The 18,593-nt window shown below is 65.7% G+C and overlaps 4 protein-coding genes across 14 annotated transcripts; 1 reads left to right on the top strand and 3 right to left on the bottom strand.

Moving 5' to 3' along the window:
* Positions 1–1,745: 1,745 nt before the first annotated feature.
* LOC104018250 (protein S100-A16) lies at positions 1,746–5,282 on the bottom strand. Of its 5 annotated transcripts, none has more exons than XM_087772475.1 (3): positions 5,148–5,282; positions 2,652–2,823; positions 1,746–2,532 (listed from the first exon to the last, which is right to left on the bottom strand). In XM_087772475.1, exons 2-3 carry the CDS (start codon positions 2,805–2,807, stop codon positions 2,368–2,370), a joined length of 321 nt encoding a protein of 106 aa, XP_087628601.1. In that variant the 5' UTR covers positions 2,808–2,823; positions 5,148–5,282; the 3' UTR covers positions 1,746–2,367. The 5 variants fall into 5 exon arrangements, with proteins under 5 accessions (XP_087628601.1, XP_087628605.1, XP_087628602.1 ...); XM_087772479.1 differs by having other exon boundaries at positions 5,100–5,208; XM_087772476.1 differs by having other exon boundaries at positions 5,057–5,190.
* A 2,834-nt stretch (positions 5,283–8,116) lies between these two features.
* On the bottom strand, positions 8,117–11,581 carry S100A14 (S100 calcium binding protein A14). The gene is made up of 4 exons (XM_087772480.1): positions 10,920–11,581; positions 10,556–10,664; positions 9,092–9,238; positions 8,117–8,985 (listed from the first exon to the last, which is right to left on the bottom strand). Exons 2-4 carry the CDS (start codon positions 10,586–10,588, stop codon positions 8,866–8,868), a joined length of 300 nt encoding a protein of 99 aa, XP_087628606.1. The 5' UTR covers positions 10,589–10,664; positions 10,920–11,581; the 3' UTR covers positions 8,117–8,865.
* A 150-nt stretch (positions 11,582–11,731) lies between these two features.
* Positions 11,732–12,911, bottom strand: S100A13 (S100 calcium binding protein A13). Of its 3 annotated transcripts, none has more exons than XM_087772473.1 (3): positions 12,731–12,911; positions 12,115–12,295; positions 11,732–11,954 (listed from the first exon to the last, which is right to left on the bottom strand). In XM_087772473.1, the coding sequence occupies exons 2-3, from the start codon at positions 12,265–12,267 to the stop codon at positions 11,787–11,789; spliced, it is 321 nt and encodes a 106-aa protein (XP_087628599.1). In that variant the 5' UTR covers positions 12,268–12,295; positions 12,731–12,911; the 3' UTR covers positions 11,732–11,786. The 3 variants fall into 3 exon arrangements, with proteins under 3 accessions (XP_087628599.1, XP_087628600.1, XP_009469640.1); XM_087772474.1 differs by having other exon boundaries at positions 12,740–12,911; XM_009471365.2 differs by having other exon boundaries at positions 11,732–11,921; positions 12,731–12,884.
* A 1,099-nt stretch (positions 12,912–14,010) lies between these two features.
* Positions 14,011–17,846, top strand: S100A1 (S100 calcium binding protein A1). Of its 5 annotated transcripts, XM_087772505.1 has the most exons (4): positions 14,061–14,126; positions 14,696–14,881; positions 17,279–17,427; positions 17,551–17,846. In XM_087772505.1, the coding sequence occupies exons 3-4, from the start codon at positions 17,287–17,289 to the stop codon at positions 17,692–17,694; spliced, it is 285 nt and encodes a 94-aa protein (XP_087628631.1). In that variant the 5' UTR covers positions 14,061–14,126; positions 14,696–14,881; positions 17,279–17,286; the 3' UTR covers positions 17,695–17,846. The 5 variants fall into 5 exon arrangements, with proteins under 5 accessions (XP_087628634.1, XP_087628631.1, XP_087628632.1 ...); XM_087772508.1 differs by lacking the exon at positions 14,696–14,881 and having other exon boundaries at positions 14,011–14,126; XM_087772506.1 differs by lacking the exons at positions 14,061–14,126; positions 14,696–14,881 and adding an exon at positions 15,219–15,450 and having other exon boundaries at positions 17,244–17,427.
* The last annotated feature ends 747 nt before the right edge of the window (positions 17,847–18,593 follow it).

The following is an 18,593-nucleotide window of genomic DNA, read 5'->3' as shown; positions in this document are numbered from 1 at the left end:
TCTTCCTTCTCCCAGAGATGTGGCAGCTGGAGAGGACCGTGGGGGAACATATTTGGGGCATTTTCTGAAATCTTGCAAATCTTGCGCCATGTGGGACCTCCAGGCTGGTGCACCGCCAGGGCTGCATTAGCAGCTGACGCAGGGTGCCCAGAGCTGATCCCTCCAGGGGGGACATGAGGACAGGAGCGTGGGTTTGAGCTCCCTAAATTGGGGCCAGCTGCAGAGCCTGGCAGCCCCATCCCTGTCCCATGGCCCCGCACCGTCCCTCTCCCTGCCTGCCATACGGTGCCGTGCAAGGTGCCCCAGGGCTTTGCAGGAGCAGCCAGGGGTGCAGCTGCCGAGCACACAGGCACACAAACCACCCCCTGCCCGTGTGTATATCCGTGCAACACTCTCTCCGACACACCAGTCCCCTGCGCACTGGCACACCCTCCAGGTTCCCCGTGCACCCGCGTTTGCTCCAAGCAGCTCCTGGGTGGGAAATAACACGAGTAGCACAGGCATGGGGGCCGCAGCTGCTCAGAACCCCAGTCTGGATGCCCAGGTCCTGCAGGGAAGTGCGCACAAGCCGGGGACATCCTGAATTGTTTCCATGCACTGCAGCCAATATGCATCTAGAAATGAGGTGTTGGGGGCTGGTTGCCCCTCACCCTGAGGGTCCCGTCTGGAGAGACCCTGAGAGTCTATCCCGGATCCCGCCGGATTGCTGGGATCCCGTGTGAGCAGCCGGGTGCAGTGCCCAGCCAAGTTCCACTCACCCCATAAACAGCGGGGTGAGTCATGAGCCCTGCCCTTGCCCGAGAGGGATTCCTCCACCGTGACTCAGCCGCAGCCCTGCCCGGCTGCGCCGTCTCCCACGGGGGCACCCCCAGTTTGCACGGGACCCCCAGTGCTGCAGGGCAGGGAAAGGTGGGCTGCATGGGCAGGGGGAGAGGCAGGAGGCAAGAGCCAGCGATGCTCCTGCGTCAGGGAGGGGAGCAGCAAGGTCGGCAAGGGGGCTGGCTGGAAGGGGATGGGGGTCCCGGCTCCAAGGTGCTGGCATCCCCCCTGCTGTGGGAGTGGGGGTTGCGGGGGGCCACTGCCATGCTCGCAGGCTCAGGGCCAAGACCTCTCCCAGTGGAAAATCCCCAGCAGGCGCCGGGGCTGCCGGCTTGGGCTGCCTGCCAGCACCGTGGGCATCACAGGGCGCCATGAACCAGGCTGCAGCACACTCCCAGCCGAGCACTGCCGGCCTGGGGCGTCCTGGTGCGCACGGGGCCACAGAGCTTTTCCCCGTCCCCATCCCGGGTGGGAGGCATGCAGTGCACTGAGAGGCAGCAAGGGAACTGGGGTCCCCCGAGACACCCCGGGATTGGGGTGGCCATGCCCTTGCTGTGCACAGATGTGGGGCTGCAGTCCCAGGCTGCTCAGGACCCCACATGGGGACGTGGAGAGGGTCCCCCTGCTCGTGTGGCAGCAGCATCCACACGCTGTGCCCCAGGCAGTGGCTTGGGGTGCTGTAGGGCCGGTGAGGTGCTGGCAGGCCACGGTGTCTGCTGACACCTCGTGGTGGCTCAGTCAGCCCCAGGGAGCCCATCCCTGCGAGGCCAGATGGCTGGGAGGGCGTTATCGCCAGCCCAAGGCACGCCATGACTGCGTGGGTGATGGGGGACAGGGCAGACCCCCTCCCTCCGCCCCCCGCACCCCCTCGGTGCATGCATGCATGCATGCTGCAGGGCAGCTCCCAGGAAGGCAGAGCCTCAGCGTCACCCGCTGCTCCTCCAAACTTTATTGCTGCAATAAATAACCACGGTGGTGTTGCCCGGACGGGACCGCGCCACTCCCCGAGCCTGAAGGACCAGAGCACCAGGCAGCGCAGGCAGGGCAGACCCTTCACCAGCTTGGGCAGGGGGAAAGGCACCCTTTTCCCAAGAAGACCCCCGACTTTGAGGGAGAGATCCAAGGGCAGAGGGAGGTCCCGGTCATGATGGGGTTTCTGCCAGTGGGGCCATGCCCCAGAGGTCTGAGAACAGACAGAAGTCATGTCCTAGATGAGGGGAAGCCTCTCCCTTTGCTTCTTGCCCCACAACCCAGGAAGGACAAGGCTTGCGGAAGAGGATGAGGGCAGGGATGTCATGGCGTGGGCAAGGAGGAGCCCCCTGAGGCTGTGATGGCCTCACATCCCACAGCTCCCACCCACAGGGTCTTCCCGCCCCAGTCGCACCCTGGCATGGCTCAGTCGGCAAAGCTGTGGGAGACCGGGGTGCCCCGGGGCAAGCTGGGGCTCGGGGTGGGGCTCAGCAGCGGGAGAGGCGAGAAGCAAGGAGCCGTGGAGAAGCAGGGGCTGAGCCCGGGGGCTGACCCCAGGGAGGGTCTGGATGCAGCCGACTACTTGGTATGCTTGACACTCTGCTCCTGCTGGCGGATGATTTGGGCGATGGGGCTGGCGATGCCGCCTATCAAGGTCCAGTACTCCTCGAAGCTGATGCGCCCGTCTTTGTTCTCATCCAGGTCGCAGATGAGCTTGTCGGCTGCCCGACGGTTCCCGGTGTCCTGGGGGAGAGAGCGGAGCCGGTCACACCAGGGCAGCGGGGAAAGCAGGGTGCAGGGTGGGGGGGACCCCATGCAAGAGGGAGGAGCCGGTCCCCTGGCCCCACGCGCCCCTGCCTCACCGTCAGCATGTGGTTGAGCTCACAGCTCAGCATCTTGCGGAAATCCTTCTTGCTGATGCGCCGCGGCTTCTTGCAGCAACAGCGGCGGCTCGAATACTTGTCAAAGTTGTTCACCAGCACCTGGACAGCCCATTCCAGCTCCGTGCATTCTGCCATCACTGCCTGCGGTCACCTGTGGGGACGGGGGTCAGGGACAGGGGCTGTGGGACCCTCCATGTGCCCATACTGGAAGACAGGGGATGGAAGGGCAGGTGGCGTGCCGCCAAAGATCATGGTGCCATTACTCAGGGCATGAACAGAGATCTCCGCTGCCACCAGCCCTGGGGTCACTGCAAGCTCCCAGGCAGGCAAAAAGCAGCCTCCATGGAAAGGCAAAAAGCTGACAGTGCCAACGTGCGGCGTGCTCATCTCCCCACATCACTGCTCATACAGGATCACCCCAAAAATCCTCCATGCCACCTGCCCTGGCTCTGGCACAGCACCCGCCCCACGCCAGCCGCCCCACCTGCTCCCCCGGGGCTGCCGCCCCCGCGCGTGGGACGGGGTAGCAATTATGGCGCTGGGGCCGCGGGGCTCCACAGCGCCAGGGCTGCGGCTGCCGGTTCCCAGGGCTCATTAGGGAGGAATGGGGCTGGGAGCTACATGGCGGCGGCGGTGGCGGTGGGACGAGGGCAGGAATTACCGGCCAGCCCTCCTCTTGCTTCACGGCTCCAGAAACTCTCCAGCAGGGCAGGTCTGGACCTGCCCGAGCCCCCCACGAGCCCAGCCAAGAGCATCCCCCCTACCCTGGGGTCCAATCCTGCCTGCCTGCTTGATGTCCAGGGTCCCTTTCCTCTGTCCGCGCTCCCAAGGCTGCCCCAAGCCAGGAAGCTCCTTCCCATGGATGGACCTAACAGGATGGTCCCTGTCACGGGGTCTGGCGTCCGCATCCTGGGCAGGGTGCAGGCAGACAGGCACGGAAACTGCGTCACCTTGTCCAGCCTTGGCTCTTTCCTGCCCTGTCGGTGGTGTGGGACATGGGGCGAGCCGGGGCATGTTGCTCCCTGTCGTTTCACTGGAGCCATGCTGATTTACACCAGCCCAGGGTGCAATGCCGACCGTCATGGCAGTAGCGGCCACAGGGGTCTTGGGGGAAGCCAACAGGGCAGCATGCATGGAGCCCAGAGGGGTGGCCCAGCACTGTCCCTCATTCCGGGGGCATCATCCAGGGGGGTGTCTGCAGCCCGGCTGCTCCCTGGGAACAGGCACGACCCGCCTGGCGCCCCAAACTTGGCTCACGTCCTCTCTCTCTTTGCACTGATCCTCCCCAATTCAGCCCCAGGCCGAGGACATCGGCACATCAGGGTGGTAACAAGAGACACAAGGCTCAGGCCCGGGATCCCTGCACTCTCGCGCTCGTCCCTGCGTGGCTCAGCATGGCTGGGTACCCTCCCGAGCCATCCTTGTCCCCTCGGGAGCCTTCGCTGCGCCACAGTGCCATGGCCCAGGGCCACCCCGTCCTGGGACCAGAGACCATCCCCAGCTTGCAGGATGCTTGGCTCCAGGGTGGCTTTTGAACAGTCCCAGCGCTGGCAGGGCGTCCTGCTGTGAGCTGCAGTGCGCAGCACAGCCCTGCGAGAGCTGCGTACCGGAGACCTCCAGCTCCGGCCCTTCCTCATCCCGGGCCATTAATTACCAACAAAAGGTAATCAGCAGCACCTGGGCAAAAGCACCCACCGCACAACCTCCCCGTGTACCCGCTGGGGTCCCCACATGCAGACCCCACATCGGTGTCGCCGGTCCCCTGCCACCAGCGCCCAGCCCATCCTCGGGGCATGATGGCTGCTGCTTCGCCACTGACTCACGGCACCAGCCCATCTGCGACAGCACAGCCCGCATGGCCCCGCCATCGCCTGCGTCCTGGCCCCACCACGCTCCCCCAGGGCCGGCCTGGGGCACGGGGACACTGTCACCACATTGGGACACGGGTATGCCGGCATGGCTGCAGCAGTGCCAGGCGCCAGGTAGGCGGGATGGGCAGGACAGGACCCGCTGGCTGCTCCGCTCCTGTCGCCCCAGTCCCCCTTCTTCTTTCATCTCTCCCTCTCCTTCCTCGCACACTCACCAGCACCAGTGCCCAGAGCCAGGACCCGCAGCCAGGCACAGCCCCAGTGCTCCCTGCCCACCGCCCCGGCATCGCTGTGGACAAAGCAAGGGGGAAATGCCCCTTTTCCAGGGGCCAGACCTCACTGGCAACCGCATGTGCCGGGCTCTCCATAGGCAGCAGAGGTCAATGGATGCTGCCAAGCCCTGTGCCAGACCACCAGTCCCCCAGCCCGGCTCCCCCCGCATCCGGCGGGTCCCCTCCGCCCCAGCCCCACGCGCGCGGCGCTGCCGAAGGGCTCAGGGGATTTCCACCACCCAACCTGCAGCGTCACGTCCCAGGGCTGTTCCTGGTTGAATATTCACCCCAAGGGTCCCGGCGTCAGCTTTCCCGTGCCCGGCTCAGAGCCTCACCTGGCTCCGTCCGGGGGTCCTGCTGTGTCTGTCTGACGCCGATTTGGCAGCACAGGCAGTGGGAGCCAATGACGCCTGCTCTGTCTTCACCTTGCACCCATACCACTGGGCCTAGCCTGGCTTTTAAAGAGGCTCCCGCCCCTCCCTGACGTTCCCAGGGCGTTCCTGGGCTGGGGCTCACCTGGGAAATGGCTCTCTGCAATTGCAACACCCAGACAGGTCAGTGCGAGCAGGGACCCGCAGCGGGCTCCAGCTCCCGGGGGCTGCTCTGGCCGTGGCTGTGGCCACGGGGTGATGGCAGGCATTTGGGAACCACCCCAAAAGACCCCACCGGCTGGAAGGGATGGTGGGCTCCTGGCAGTGGTGGTTTTCCAGACACAGCGCAACTCCAGCCTGGTCCCAGGGTTTGCAAACCCACCGCCGTCCAGCCATGCACCAGCCAAAAGGCCGGCTCCTCATCCCACGGCGCATCCCTGCCCTGCTCCAAACCGCCCCGCGCACACACCGGCAGCAAGGCTGGCCGATCGGGTCCGGTGTGGCCCAGAAGCTGCCCAGCAAGGTGGGGAGCATTGTTTATTTGAACCAAAACCACTGGTTCTCAAGGGTGAAAGGGGCTGGCGCAGGTCTTTGGGGCACTGGAAACACAAGCACCGGCTCCAAGCAGGGCCGTATCCAGCTCTCAGCCATCTCTAGATGCACTGGGACAGATAAGGCTCTTCTCAGCTGGTAGCCGTGCTTGTAAAGTCAAATCCATAATTAATTGTCCCAGCAAATTGTACCCCTGTATGTCTACCAGAGCAATGGCACAGCGATTTGATGTCAAGATTAGATACAGACATTATTGGGAGCTGCATATTTAAGGATGCAAAGTGGGAGGTGATATATCACAGGCAGCAGCCACCTGCTTAGAGGACCTTTGGGACTCCCATCCCGGAAAAAAACGACGTGTGTCATCCCAGCTCGCCACTGGCTTCTTCCTAATCTCGGTTGGGAGGAAGCAAACCCATTCTCAGCCGAGATGTCCCAGTGTCGTTGATGCAACATCCCAGGAGGGTGGGAATCCCTCCCCGACCCTGCAGGCAAACAGCTCACCTCTGAATCATGGGCTTTCATTACTCTCCTGTGCCTGGCAGATGTCACAACCACATCCAGGCCCTTATTTTTACAAGGCATCCAGGGCGTGTGCGTGTGCTCAGGGCAGCCACGTACCATCCAAACCCATCACAAGACAGTTCCCAGCCATTTTGATCGCACCGATGAGGTTGGTCTCTCCCCTGGTCCCCACCAGCTCCAGATCTGAAGGGTCGGGAGCAGTCTGGCTTCTCACGGACAAGCTCTGCTCCATGGGACCCTTTGCAGAGGGGGGGACACGGAGACCCGCTTTGGGGGTCTTTGGGGACCGCCGTGATGCACACAGCAGCCACCCCAGCAAGGACAAATGCATTTCTGTGTTTCCACCAGCGCGGTGCCGTGCCCGCGTGGTCGGTACTGACTCACCGAGGGATGCCGACCGCCCTGGCACGGGCTGAGCTGTTCCTCCCCCCTCCGAGGACTTTCCAGATACAACAGATAGTTATCGAGGATGGCTCACACCGCAGGAATTGCCGTCCTCTTGACAGCGCACCATCACGCCGGGGAGCCGGTCACCAAACCAGAAATAGGACCCAGGAGTCCCCACTCCCGCAGCACATTCCCAGCCTGGTGCTGGGAAGAGGACCCAGGCGCCCTGGCTCCCCTTTCCCCCCCATCACTCCAATCATTTGACACATTTCCTGTCTCTAATTAAATGCACGCCACACCTTTCTGCTTAATTTCCATGTATGTATTTCCAAGGTAGGAACAATAAATAGTCATTCCCATTGTGAAATCCACCCAAAGGTGAGAGGAGACAGAGGGTGGCCTGTGGCCGAGCCGCGGTGTCGGTGCTGCCGTGCCAGCCGCCGGCCCGGGAGGACCTGCCACCCTGTCCCGGCCTCAGGTTTCATCACTTTTCTCTGGGGTTTGGTTTGGTTTTGTTCATCTTTTTTTCCCCCCACGGCACAGAGCCTCGCAAGGTGTCGCAGGTGCTGCTGAGGTGCCTGCATCCTCTCCCTTTTTGGGGTCCCCATCCCCATCGTGCCTCCGGGGCTGCCCATGGGCTCCTCTGGGACATGGAGCTCAGTTGGGAATGGCCTGGATGGCAGAGAACAGGTGGGATAACCAGACTCAGCAGGTGCCCTGCACCCTCTGAAGCCCAGTTCTTCACCTGCCATGCGCTCGATGCCCGAGCTAATTGCTCCATCCCAGCAAGCCACTGCTTTGTGGCATTCGCCGTTTTCTAATTTGCTGTAATTACACAGAGATCCCACACTCTCCAGGCACGGGTGGGATCTTGCTGCTGGCCTCGCAGCTCCCGGGTCTTTCTGAGCCCAGGATTTCGGGGTCTCCCCTGAGCGCCCTCCAGCCCAGTGTGGACCCACATGCCCAAAGCCCTCGGGGTGTTGGTCTGGAGACACAGCCCTGGCTTTGCTTGTGGGGTCCCTGCAATGGGGACCACTGGGCACAAGCCACCGCAGGAACTGGGCATGTGCACAGCCCCGTGCACACCCTCAGCCCCGTGCACACCCGCAGTGCCCACACACCCCCACAGCACCACGCACACCCACAGTGCTCACGCGCACCCGCAGCACCCTGCACACTGCAGCACCCCGCACACTGCAGCACCCCATGCATACGTGCAGCCCCGTGCCCACCCACAGCACCATGCACTCTTGCAGCATCCCTTGCACCCTCATGCTCTGCACTGGGGCCAGCGGGGCTGTGCAACCCAGCAGCGAGCGATGCTCAGAGCCACAATCGCTGCAGCCCCATCCCTCCCTGCTCCCCACTTTCCCTCGCCCACGAAGGACAAATGAGGTCACCCCATCCTGGCTGGGTTTTTTTCCAGTGTTTTCCTTTATTAATTTATACAAAAATGGTTGCAAGTGACGCAAGCTGATAACAACCCGCCACCATCCCAGCCCCGAGCTCAGCCGCCAGCCGGGGGCCAGCATCCCTGGAAAGGGGCAGGCCGGGGAGCACCACACACACCCTGGCATAGCACCCCAAAACCTGGGCAGGCACAGGGCACTGTGGTCCCTGCACTGGGGGAAGAGCAGAGAATACGCCCAGGCCACAAACGGCAACGTCAGGGCCGGCCCGGAGCCCAGGATGCCCCCGAAGGTGCTCAAAGCACAAGGCAGAGCGGTGGCAAAGGGGGTCCCATCTGGTGGCAGGGCATAGGGCCAGGGCGACGAGCCCGCACATCCAAGGGGTTTTGGGGAAAAGGAGCCAAGTCCCTCTTGCTGCGACGCTCCGGGGCTGGGAGACCTGCAACCGGAGGGTTTTCGGGGCTGGAGGTGGGACAACCCTGTGGGTAAAGGCTCTGGAGCAAAGGACGGAGAAAAGCAGCTCCAGAGCCGGGGCCAGGAACCCCCTTGCCACCTCCCTCCCACCGCGGCACGGGCCAGAGCTGGGGATGGGAAGGGAGGTTTCCTGACGGGAAGGAGAGACAAGAGAGGGCAGGGACGGAGCCGGGGAGGGGGATCCCTCCGCCCTGGCTGGGGACGCGGGGAGGAGATGAGCCCCGGCAGGAGTGACGCTGCGTTTTCCCAGGCGCATCCCACCGGGACCAGCAGCCTCTCGCGCTTCTCGGTGCAGAGCCTGAGGCCTCGAGCGCCTTCCCATCCCCCGCCACCCTCTACTTCCTCCGGCAGCCCTTGGCCGCGTCCCCCATCATGTCCCAGTACTCTCCGAACTCCAGCTTGGCCTCATCAGGGTCTCCCATGCATTCGATCTTCTCATCCAGCGGTCCAACACACTGCAGCGGGGACAGAAAAAGCATTGGGGTGATGGGGCTGTGGGGTTCCGCAGGCAGCCCGTGCCCACCCCAGCTCCCCCTGCCCACCCCTGGGCTCTGCCCTCACCTTCCCCAGGTGGGGCAGCTTCTGCACCACCAGCTCCTGCATCTCGTTGGGCGTCAGGTACTCCTTCTGCCCCTTCACCGCGTAGCAGTGGAACTGGTTGATGACAGTCTCAATGGCCCGCTCCACGTCGGTGAGCTCCTGGCAGTCCTGCGCGGGGGGAGAGAGGGTGAGCACCGGTGGGACACCTCCGGTGGAGGGACGTGCCCCAGATGGACAGGACAAGCCCCCGAGTAGATGGGACGCCCCCCAAGCAGATGTGCCAGTGCTCTCTGCAGATGTTCAAGCCCTCCGCAATGATGTGATAAACCTCCTTATCAACATGATACCCGCTCCGTACAGATGTGAGACCCCCTCTACAGATGTAAGACCTCACTGTACAGATGTGACACCCCCATACAGATGTGAGACCACTCCATACAGACATGAGATCCCACCGTACAGATGTGAGACCCCACCATACAGATGTTGCATCCCTCCATACAGACTCTGCACAGCTGTAATACCCCCCTACAGCTGCCATACCCCCCTCCACCTCGACGTGACACCCTGCCTCGCAGGCATGTCACCCCTCCATCTCTGCTTGCCCGGACTTCTCCCTGCCCGGGGCCAGCGAGGCTCAGCCACCCCGGCGTCTCCAGGCGCTACACCCACGGCGCGCGGGGGCCGCCGCGGCAGTCCGGACTGGTTCTTCCTCTCCTTTGCACAAGCGGCGGATGGCGGCATGAGTCAGTGCCCAGGACGACTCGGGCGCACGCCAGGATGGGGCTTGGCGGCAGTGGGAGCCTTTCTCCCTCCCCGTCGGGGCTGCAGACCCCTTCCCCAGCAGGGTGGGGGGCAGAGCCTGGCCCGACCCACACACCCGGCTCCCCGGCCACTCGTGCTAATTGGCCAAAGCTGCGTTTGAAGGGAAACGATGGTGATTCACTCAGCATCTGCGGTTTCCCCTTGAAACACTATTAAACCACATCAGGCGATGCCCATTAGGAAGAACCCAGCAATCTTCAGAGCCTCAGCCCGGTGCCCTGGCTCAGCCGGCTGGGGCCAAATCCTCCGCAGGTGCAAAGGGCCATGGGGTGGGCACCTCCCGTTTGAAAGCCGAGGAAAACAGGAGACTTTCTGCTGTTGGGCATCCTTGGAGAGGTTGCAAGGAGTGAGCACAGCTCCCAAAGGTGAGTCCATAGGAGCTGGAGAAAGCTGCCTGGTTCCCCGAGCTTTCAAGCGGCTCCAAATGGCAGCACCAGGTCTCCCTGCCCAGCACTGGTGCAGCGTCGCTGAACCCTGAAACAGCCCCCCGGCTCCTCCGCTGGAGTCTCGCTCCAGGATGGGGCTGGCCCGGCTGCGCTGCTCTGAGTCACCCCATGCCCAGGGCTGTGCTCCGAGGGATGGGGCCGTGCGGGGTCACCCCTTCGCCCCGCACCCCGACGGGGTCCCGGCCCTCCCGGTGCCGCAGCATCGCTCATGGACCTTGCGCTTCTTGCGGCAGTTGCACTGGCCCATGCTGCTCCTCGCAGGGTCTGTAGGTCCTCGGTGGCAGCAGTGATGGGGCTGTCCTCTCCGACGGGGTCTTGAGGAGCTGGCAGGGGAAGAAAGCCAGGCTCAGCTCTCGGCTTGGGGGCAGTTTCCCTTCCTTCGGTGCCAGGACTGAGCACAGGGCGAGGAAGGAGCCCCGGGATGCAGTGAGCTGCCGGGACACGTCCCGGCGGCAGGAGCGTCCCTGCCCCAGCGGCAAGTCGTGGCAGAGCCAAGCGTGGGAGCAGGGGGGGTGCAGAGGGGTGGCGGGATCCCTGGGTGCGGACCCCCATCCCGCGGTGGCAGATGGGCCACTTACCTGCTCCACGGGCTCTCCTGGGTCTGCGCGGGCTGCGGCGCGCCGGGGTTTTATACCGCGGGGAGGTGTGAGTGGGAGCTCCCTGCGCGCCGCCAGCTGCGGTGTGGTGCAAGGCGTCTCATTTCGGAGCCTGGCCCAGGGCCAGCGTGGGGCTGGGAAACGCCTCCTTCCCGGCCACATCGAGGGCTCCCCATCCAGCCCGGCACGGCACAGCTGCTCAGCACCACATGGGAACAGCCACACGGGCACCGGGACCTGGCCAGCTCAGGGACGGGTCACCCTGTGGCAGGGATTTTGCCATTTTCCAGCAGCACTGGGATTTGGGAGCTGAACGCTGGGAATGGAACCTCAGTGAGGGGTGTTGAGCCGGTGACATGCTGTGCTGGCAGACGCGTGCCCCTGTGCCAACCCAAGACCCAGAGAGGATGGGCATTGATGCCCTGGAGGTGGCGACTACTGCGGCCACTGCGGCATCGCTGCCGGAGATGCTCCCAAGCCCTACCCCGGTCCCAGCCACGTCTCTGCCACCCATCGGGGTTGCACTGAACAACCCCACAGCCCGGCAGGAAGGCATTTGTGGGGCGCAGGGTGGCACCCCGCAAGCCAGACCAGCGCAAGGGCGATTTGGGAACGGCCCCATCCATCACAGGTTCCCCGCAGCAGCCACCCCAACGCAGAGTGAGCACCGACCCACTGCCCGTGGTGCTGGGCTGGTCCCCAGGCACAGCGCGGCCATGGGCAGATGCAGGCAGGGGAGGAGACGGGCTGCCCAAATCGGGACCCCCCGCTAAGAACAGCAGCGATGCCCAGGCTCAGTGAAACCTCTTTTATTAGCTCCGCATCGGCTGAGTCTCCCCACCAGCCCCGTCACTTCTTCCCCGCTTTCTCCCGCCGCATGGCCTTCGCCAGCTCCCCGATCAGCCGCCAGTACTCGCCAAATTTCAGCTCCTCGTCGTTGTTCACATCCAGCTCGCTCATCTTCTCCTCCAGGGAGGGGACGTCCTGTGGCGAGGACAGGGGAGGCTCAGCCGCATCCTGGTCCCCAGCGAGCGGGATGGGGATGGGGGGGAGCAGAGGCTGCTGCTCGCTCTTTCTTGCAAATCCCAGGGTACCGGCAGCAGTCCCCCAGCTCGAGGGGACCTGCAGGGACCCAGTCAACCCCCAGCCACCCCACACATGCTGCCCCTTGCCTCACCTTCATCAGGTTGGGCAGCTCGAGCTGGACCAGCTCCTTGAACTCGCCAGCTGTCAGCGTGCCCTTCTTGCCCTCCTTCCCCGCGTAGGTGAAGAAGATGGTGACGATCTTCTCGATGGCCGTCTCCAGCTCGGTCAGCTCGCCCGTGGCCATGGTGCCGGGGCACGGCAGTGGCCCGGGGCTGCAGGGAGAGGAGCCGAGAGGGGGTCAGAGGTGGAGGGGCGTCCCGGGGAGGTGATGCCCGGGGTGCGTCGGGAGAAGGGGATCCTCTCCCCTTCCCCAGTCCAGGGTGCAGCGAGCCTGCAAGGTCTCAGCTCAGCTCTGTAGGGCTGAGCAGGGTCCCTGGGCTGGGCGCTGCCCCGCTGCTCCCTAGGGACCAAGTGCTTTGGCCAGGCCCTCATCGGCTGGCACGGGGAGGGGGAGCAGAGCCGTTCGGTGACGCCGCTGCCATCCAGCGCAGCGTGGCACAAACGCCACAGAGGCAGCCGGGATGGGGGGACATCAGGAAAGGGATGGGGGTACGGCAGGGGTCCCCAGCACCGCTCTCGTCCTGTGAGTGCTGGAGAAACGGTGGCCGAGGTGGGGCTGGTGCTGCAGGCAGCAATTCCCTACTTACCCCCCTCACCTGCGGGCAGAGAGCTGCAGGCAGGCCGCGGTCCCCCGGGAGGTTTTATACCCTGCGACGAAGGAGGGGAGAGCGCAGCGCTTTGTCCCCCATGCCACGGTGTTAGGTTTCCTGTTGCAACCGGACGGACGTACAGACACCGCCCGGGCGCAGAGACGTCCTCCTCTCCTCCCTCCCCGTGCGGGCAGCAGACCAAATCCAGTGCTCGGCCCTGCTGGTGTGAACCTGTCCCGGCCTCCGCAGCACCGCCTGGGCTCTGCTGCCGTGGGGATGCTCCGGTGGGGAGCAGAATGGGACCGCGGGGCAGAGGGGAGGGATGCGGGAGGACAGAGCAGGATTGCTCCAGCCCCGTGGGGCTCGAGCATCACCCAGAGCTTTCTGGGGAGTGCGGGGCAGGTCTCACCCCCAAGCGCATCTCTGCAGGGCTGGGGTTGCAGTGGGGATGAGGACGTGGCCCCCAGCGCCCTGCTTGCGACCCGCCAGGCCCCGACACGGTGGCTTGTCCCCACCTGCAATCACGCAGCACTGCGGACCCGGGCCAGGCTCGACCCGCACTGAGTGAGAGTTGTGACTCAGCCACCCGCTGACATCATCCCTATTAATAGTGGGATTTGTGAAAATTAATTAATCCAAATTAATTAGGGGGTTGGAACTGCCCGAGCGCTCCCCTTTAATCATTGTGTATTTATAACATGGCAGCCCTGGCAGGTTTCCACCTGGAGACTGAGCAGCTCCGCACTGCAGCACCGCCGTTCCCACGGGGCCCCCGAGCCGCGTCCCGTGCCCCGGCACCGCACCTCAGCCCCAAATAAACCCCGCGTGGTGCCCGCGGCACAGCCCCGGGGAGAGGCGGTGGGGACACGGGGGGCGGTGGCCCGGGATGGGGGTGACGTTGAGGACTGTCTCTGCTCGGAGCGTGGCAGGGATGTCCGTAACTGCCAGTCACCCCATCCCTGCACACCACAGGGCCTGTGTCCTGGTGTCCCCACGGCAGTGTGACACCGAGCATGATGGGGAGCGAGGCCGGGATGAGCACATGGGAGTGGGGTCACGGGGAGCCCAGCACAGCCTGGAACCCCCCCCACCAGTGGTGTTTTGGGGACCCAGAGCAGGGAGGTCCCCGGCGCAACGCTGCCGTCACCAGCCCGGTTTCTGGTGAGCCCTGACGCACTCACTCCACCTCTCCATGGGGATGAGGAGGCTCCAGCCAGCACCGGGCAGCCCGGTCCCCACCCCGCACCCGTCACACCAGCTCACGGGCGAGGAATTGGCTTCCTGCAGCCCCATCCGGCCCGTCCCCCTCCCCGGGGTGACGGGGTGACGGGGACGGGACTTCCGCTGAGCCCCACGTCAGGGGACCGAGGTGGTCTCTTGGGAAACCGCTGGGGTGAGTCAGGCTCGGCAGGGACGGGGACAGGTTTGGGGTGAATCACCGGCCCCAAGAGCCAGGCGGGCCCATGACTCGCCACCCCTGGAATTCGGGGTGCCAGGACGGGGCGAGGAGGCAGCAAGCGCTGCAGCGGCCCCACAACAGGATGCGGCCAAATCACAGGTGGCAGGAGAAACGGCACCTCCCGGTCAAGCCCGGGATCCCTGCTCAGGGCTGTCCCCACGGCCAGGGAGCAGTGACCCAGCCTCAGGGACCTCAGCGCTACTGGGAGGGGGCAGAGCATCGCAGGACCCCCTGCGCCGGGGCAAGAGCTCGGGGTCGGGGTGCAGGTGCATCCCAGGGGGTTGGCGCTCACCCCTGTGTCCTGGTCCTGGTGTTGTCCCCAACCAGAGACACTCACCGCGGCCACCACGGGTGCCAGCCCGGCACTGGGCCACGCCAGCCCACCGCACCGATCAGGGCTCCTTGGAGGGGAGCGTGGTTATTTGAGGCTGCGAAACCGGGTGCCCGGTGCCATCGCGATGCCCCCGGCCCTGACACGGCAGCTCTCCCGCTCCAAACCCCAGGGATGGAAAAGCCTCTTCCGTGCTCCAGCAGTGGGATAGAGAGACAAGACTGGCCCAGCCCCGGCACCAGCAACTGGAGCAACTGGTTTAGCTGGGTCAAAGTGGAGCATGGGGAGTCGCAGCGGCTGAAACCTGTTCCAAGATGTGTGTAAACCTCCTGGCACGTCCCTCACTGCTCCCGGTTTGGTAAGAGCTCGTCCTGGGGATCTGCCAGCGCGGACACGCCAGGCGTGCTCTCCCCACGGCCGGCACCACGGCGGCAGGGAGTGGGGCCGCGGCGCCCAGGGCCAACCCCCGCGGTGCCCAGGCGATGCCCCCGCGGTGTCGGGGTTTACCCTTGGGCGCCCAGCTCCGGCCAGTCCCACCGCTCGGGATACGCCTGGCCAAATCCTGATCTCCGGGGAGGTTTGGGGTTTAATAAGAGTGGGGCAGAGCCCCTCTGAGCACAGCCAGAGCCCTTGGGGAGCTCGGCACAGACGGGCAGTTGGACGTGCCGGCCATGCTGGTGCCCGGCGCATGGTGGCCCCGGCTCTGTGCCCACTGCAGGGACCGGGGTCAGGTTATTTTTAAGCTGAGGACCGGGCGGCGATGCCTGTTCCCGTCACGGGCAGCTGCTGCCCAAGTGGGCAGGCAACACGGCCCCGGGGGCCAGGCTTTCCCAGAAGGAGCGGCCAGATCCTGTCCGCTGCCGAGCCGCACTGGGGACAGGGGTACAGGGGCTCCGCTGCCGCCAGCCCCCGCGCGGACACCACTGAGTGAGTGCCACCGGGGTCCTTTCCCATTTCCCCCTGTCCCCAGGCTCTGGATCCGGCCTCTCCTGGAGCTCACCAGCCCCAGGCCGCCTTCCCTGCCCCACACCAAAAACGGGAGCCGTGTCCTGCTGGGAAGCAGCTCCTGAGGCTCCAGCCAGGGACCCCCTTCGCAGCCACCTCAGCTGCCCCAGGTGCAGGACAGGGGCTGGACCCCCAAAACCCTGCACATCACCCCAAACCCTCCAGCCCCCCCCCCGCCACCACCTGCCCAGCACAGGGTCCCCTACAGGGTCGGGGGACCGGGTGGCAGGGTGGTTTTGGGGTCCCCAGGCGGGGGGGGATGCTGCACGGCCACGGCGTTTCCCAACCACGGGGCCAGGAAGCGCAGAAGATGGAAATGGAGGGAGCAGGATATAATTAGCCCCAAATTAGGACTGGAATCCGGGATAAAGAGCTTGGCACCACCCGGCTCTTGCGAAAAGCCACGACGACATGCCGGCAGCTCCCGGCAGCCCCCCTGCGAGGGGGTCCCAAAAAGGGGGGGACGATCATGCCCGCCTGAGTTTGGGGGCTCAGCACCACTGCTGTTTTTCCCCTGGGAATGCCGGTGCCGGGGAGGCCGCAGTGGGTTCGGCACCACACTACCCCGGCCGCGCGGATGCAAGGCCGTAACGAGAGCCGCAGCGGGGCCGGGATTATCAGCATCGGCCATGCCAGCACGGGAATCTGGTTTCTTGGCCGAGCTGTTGCTGGAGCAACCTCCGGGCCGGGATTGTGGGGCTTTTTTAATTTGACAAGAGGCCTTTCTGTGCGCGGGGAGCGGGCGGCCCCGGGGGGCCTGGGCTGAGTCACCCGATAGCCCCCACCAGCTCCCCCCAGCCCCGGCTGGCTCCCGTTGCGATGCCGAGGACACCGGATACCCGCATTTTATCAGCCTGCAGGAGGAGGGATGGGGACGGATCCGGCACGGCACCGCGCCGCTGACAGATGGGGGATGCCAGTGGGCGCCGAGCGGGTGATGCCGCGGGGTCAGACCCCGGGCGCCGCAGTGGCCGCGGCTGCGAGTGGAGCCAGGGTCCCGTGCAGGATCCGACCCCAGGGCTGGCGGCAGACCCCCGTGCCCCCGGCAGCCCGCTGCCCCATGGGGCCGCAGTGGGGCCAGCCTCGGCCATGGGGGCGGCAAGAAGGGATGCCCAAGGTTTAGCAGGGGGAGGGACACGGAGCCCCCCAGAGTGACTCCTGGCATCACCGCCCACCCCCCCCCCGGCCCATCGCCACCCTGGAGGCACCGGTGGGGCTGGCGACGCTCCTCTGCGTCACCCCGGGGCCGGTGTGGGGTGAGTGGGGCAGCAGGACACCGCAGGTTCAGGCTCCCCACATCCCGGCCCCCGCGAAGGCGGCGCGGGGCAGCCCGGCGGTGCCAGCCCGGCTGTCCAGCCCCGGTATCGGATCCTCCCGGAGGGAGGGGGCTTGGGGCTTATTTAACATCCCCGGCTGGCCAAGCCCGGCGCACTCGGAGCAGCGGGCAGGCGACGCGGCGGGGAGCCCAGGTGAGCGCAGGTCCCGGCCGGGGCATGGGTGCCCTGCGAGGGGGTGGTGGCCGGGGCCCTCTCCCAAAGGAGCACCCCGTCCAGCCCTGGGGAGCAGCGGGGTGCCCCGAGACCCCCGCCGCCCCACCGCTGGCTCTCTGCCCAGCGCCAAGCGTTGGGAGCAGAGGCCACGGCACACGATGTTCCCCGGGCAGGGGGTGGCTACGATTTGGGGGCTGCCCCTCACGGCAAGGGGGGGGCTGGCAGCTGCCCCCCGTAACGCGGCAGGTGCCTCCCCGCAGCCGGAGCCATGGCGTCGCAGCTGGAAGGGGCCATGGAGACGCTCATCAATGTCTTCCACCACTACTCCGGCAAAGAGGGGGACAAGTACAAGCTGAGCAAGAAGGAGCTGAAGGAGCTGCTGCAGAGCGAGCTGGGCTGCTTCCTGGAGGTAGGGACCGGCCATGCCGGGGTGCTGGGGCCGGGGGTGCCCCCTTTCCCTCTGCGCCCTGGGGCAGCAGCATCCCAGCAGGCTGCTGAGCCCCGGGGCTCACCCTGTGTCCCCCCACCACAGACCCAGAAGGACACGGGTGCCGTGGAGAAGATCATGCAGGACCTGGATGAGAACGGCGATGGGGAGGTGGACTTCCAGGAGTACGTGGTCCTGGTGGCCGCCCTCACCGTGGCCTGCAACACCTTCTTCTGGGAGAACGCCTGACCCAGGCTGGTCCCCACCCTGCAGCAGCCGGCCATGGCGTCCCCAAAACGCAGAGCCTCCCGCCACCCCCCCAGCTCACCCTCCGCTCCCCAGCACACCCAGGGGATCCCACTGGGATCCAGCTCCACAATAAAGGCACCGACCCAGCCAGAGGCGTGTTGTCAGCTCCTTCATTTCCAGGGTCGGGGTTTCTGCCCTGTCCTCCTGCTAGTGTCCCCGGGGATACCAGGCAGCCTTCCCTCTCCTGAGCCACGGGGTCACGGGGAAAAGCCACCCTGGGTCACCCCAAGTGCCTGGAGACATCCCCGTCTCCACCCTGCTGTGGTTCCTCCATCGCACCCTGTGCCGCACCCTGCCCCGGAGCCTGGCAAAAACCCCGCATCGCCCCAGGACACAGCACAGCTGGGGCGGGTGCCCCCGGCCTGCTCTGGGGTGTTGGGGTGCAGGACACAGGGGTGCAACACGGGGGCATGAGGGTCCGGGGGGGACCGGCCGCAGGCCGGGACTCGTTGCCCGTCCCATCAGAGGCGCGGGCACCGCGCCCCGTGGGGCTGGAGGAACCGGTTCTTATCTCCTCGCCCAGCGGGCCTCCAGCCAGCGGCCCCCACGCCGAGGCCCAGCCCGGCCCGGGCCCCACGCAGGGCCGCCAGCGCCATCGTCTGCCGGGGCTGGGGCCGGCCCCGGTGCTCCCCAACCACCCCGCACCGCTCTGGGCCCTCACCCCGCCGGTCGGGCCCCACACGGGGGAGAAAGCGGGGACACACCGGGGACAGCCAGGCCGCAGGCCCAGCCCGGCCGCGGGGGGGGGGACACCGGAGGCCCCGTGAGGCCTCCTCACGTTTTCGACGCCTCCGCCCAGGCCAGGCCCCGGCGGGATCGACGCCCGCCCGCTCCTGACG

The sequence above is a fragment of the Nipponia nippon genome, unplaced genomic scaffold, assembly GCF_047370975.1.
Source record: "Nipponia nippon isolate SJK-2023a ecotype South Korea unplaced genomic scaffold, ASM4737097v1 scaffold_36, whole genome shotgun sequence".
Taxonomy (NCBI): Eukaryota; Metazoa; Chordata; class Aves; order Pelecaniformes; family Threskiornithidae; genus Nipponia; species Nipponia nippon.
The sequence above is the reverse complement of the archived record's forward strand: the minus strand, read 5'-3'. Positions and strand labels throughout refer to the sequence as shown.

What these genes read in the sequence shown, in the direction of transcription:
- LOC104018250 (XM_087772475.1), bottom strand. Translation starts at nt 2,807, where the DNA reads ATGGCAGAATGCACGGAGCTGGAATGGGCTGTCCAGGTGCTGGTGAAC. An exon ending in AGCTCAACCACATGCTGACG is followed by an intron (nt 2,533 to 2,651) that starts GTGAGGCAGGGG and finishes TCTCTCCCCCAG; the next exon opens with GACACCGGGAACCGTCGGGC.
- S100A14 (XM_087772480.1), bottom strand. Translation starts at nt 10,588, where the DNA reads ATGGGCCAGTGCAACTGCCGCAAGAAGCGCAAG. An exon ending in ACTGCCGCAAGAAGCGCAAG is followed by an intron (nt 9,239 to 10,555) that starts GTCCATGAGCGA and finishes CCCCCCGCGCAG; the next exon opens with GACTGCCAGGAGCTCACCGA. An exon ending in AGCTGCCCCACCTGGGGAAG is followed by an intron (nt 8,986 to 9,091) that starts GTGAGGGCAGAG and finishes TCCCCGCTGCAG; the next exon opens with TGTGTTGGACCGCTGGATGA.
- S100A13 (XM_087772473.1), bottom strand. Translation starts at nt 12,267, where the DNA reads ATGGCCACGGGCGAGCTGACCGAGCTGGAGACGGCCATCGAGAAGATC. An exon ending in AGCTGCCCAACCTGATGAAG is followed by an intron (nt 11,955 to 12,114) that starts GTGAGGCAAGGG and finishes GCTGGGGACCAG; the next exon opens with GATGCGGCTGAGCCTCCCCT.
- S100A1 (XM_087772508.1), top strand. Translation starts at nt 17,287, where the DNA reads ATGGCGTCGCAGCTGGAAGGGGCCATGGAGACGCTCATCAATGTCTTC. An exon ending in AGCTGGGCTGCTTCCTGGAG is followed by an intron (nt 17,428 to 17,550) that starts GTAGGGACCGGC and finishes CCCCCACCACAG; the next exon opens with ACCCAGAAGGACACGGGTGC.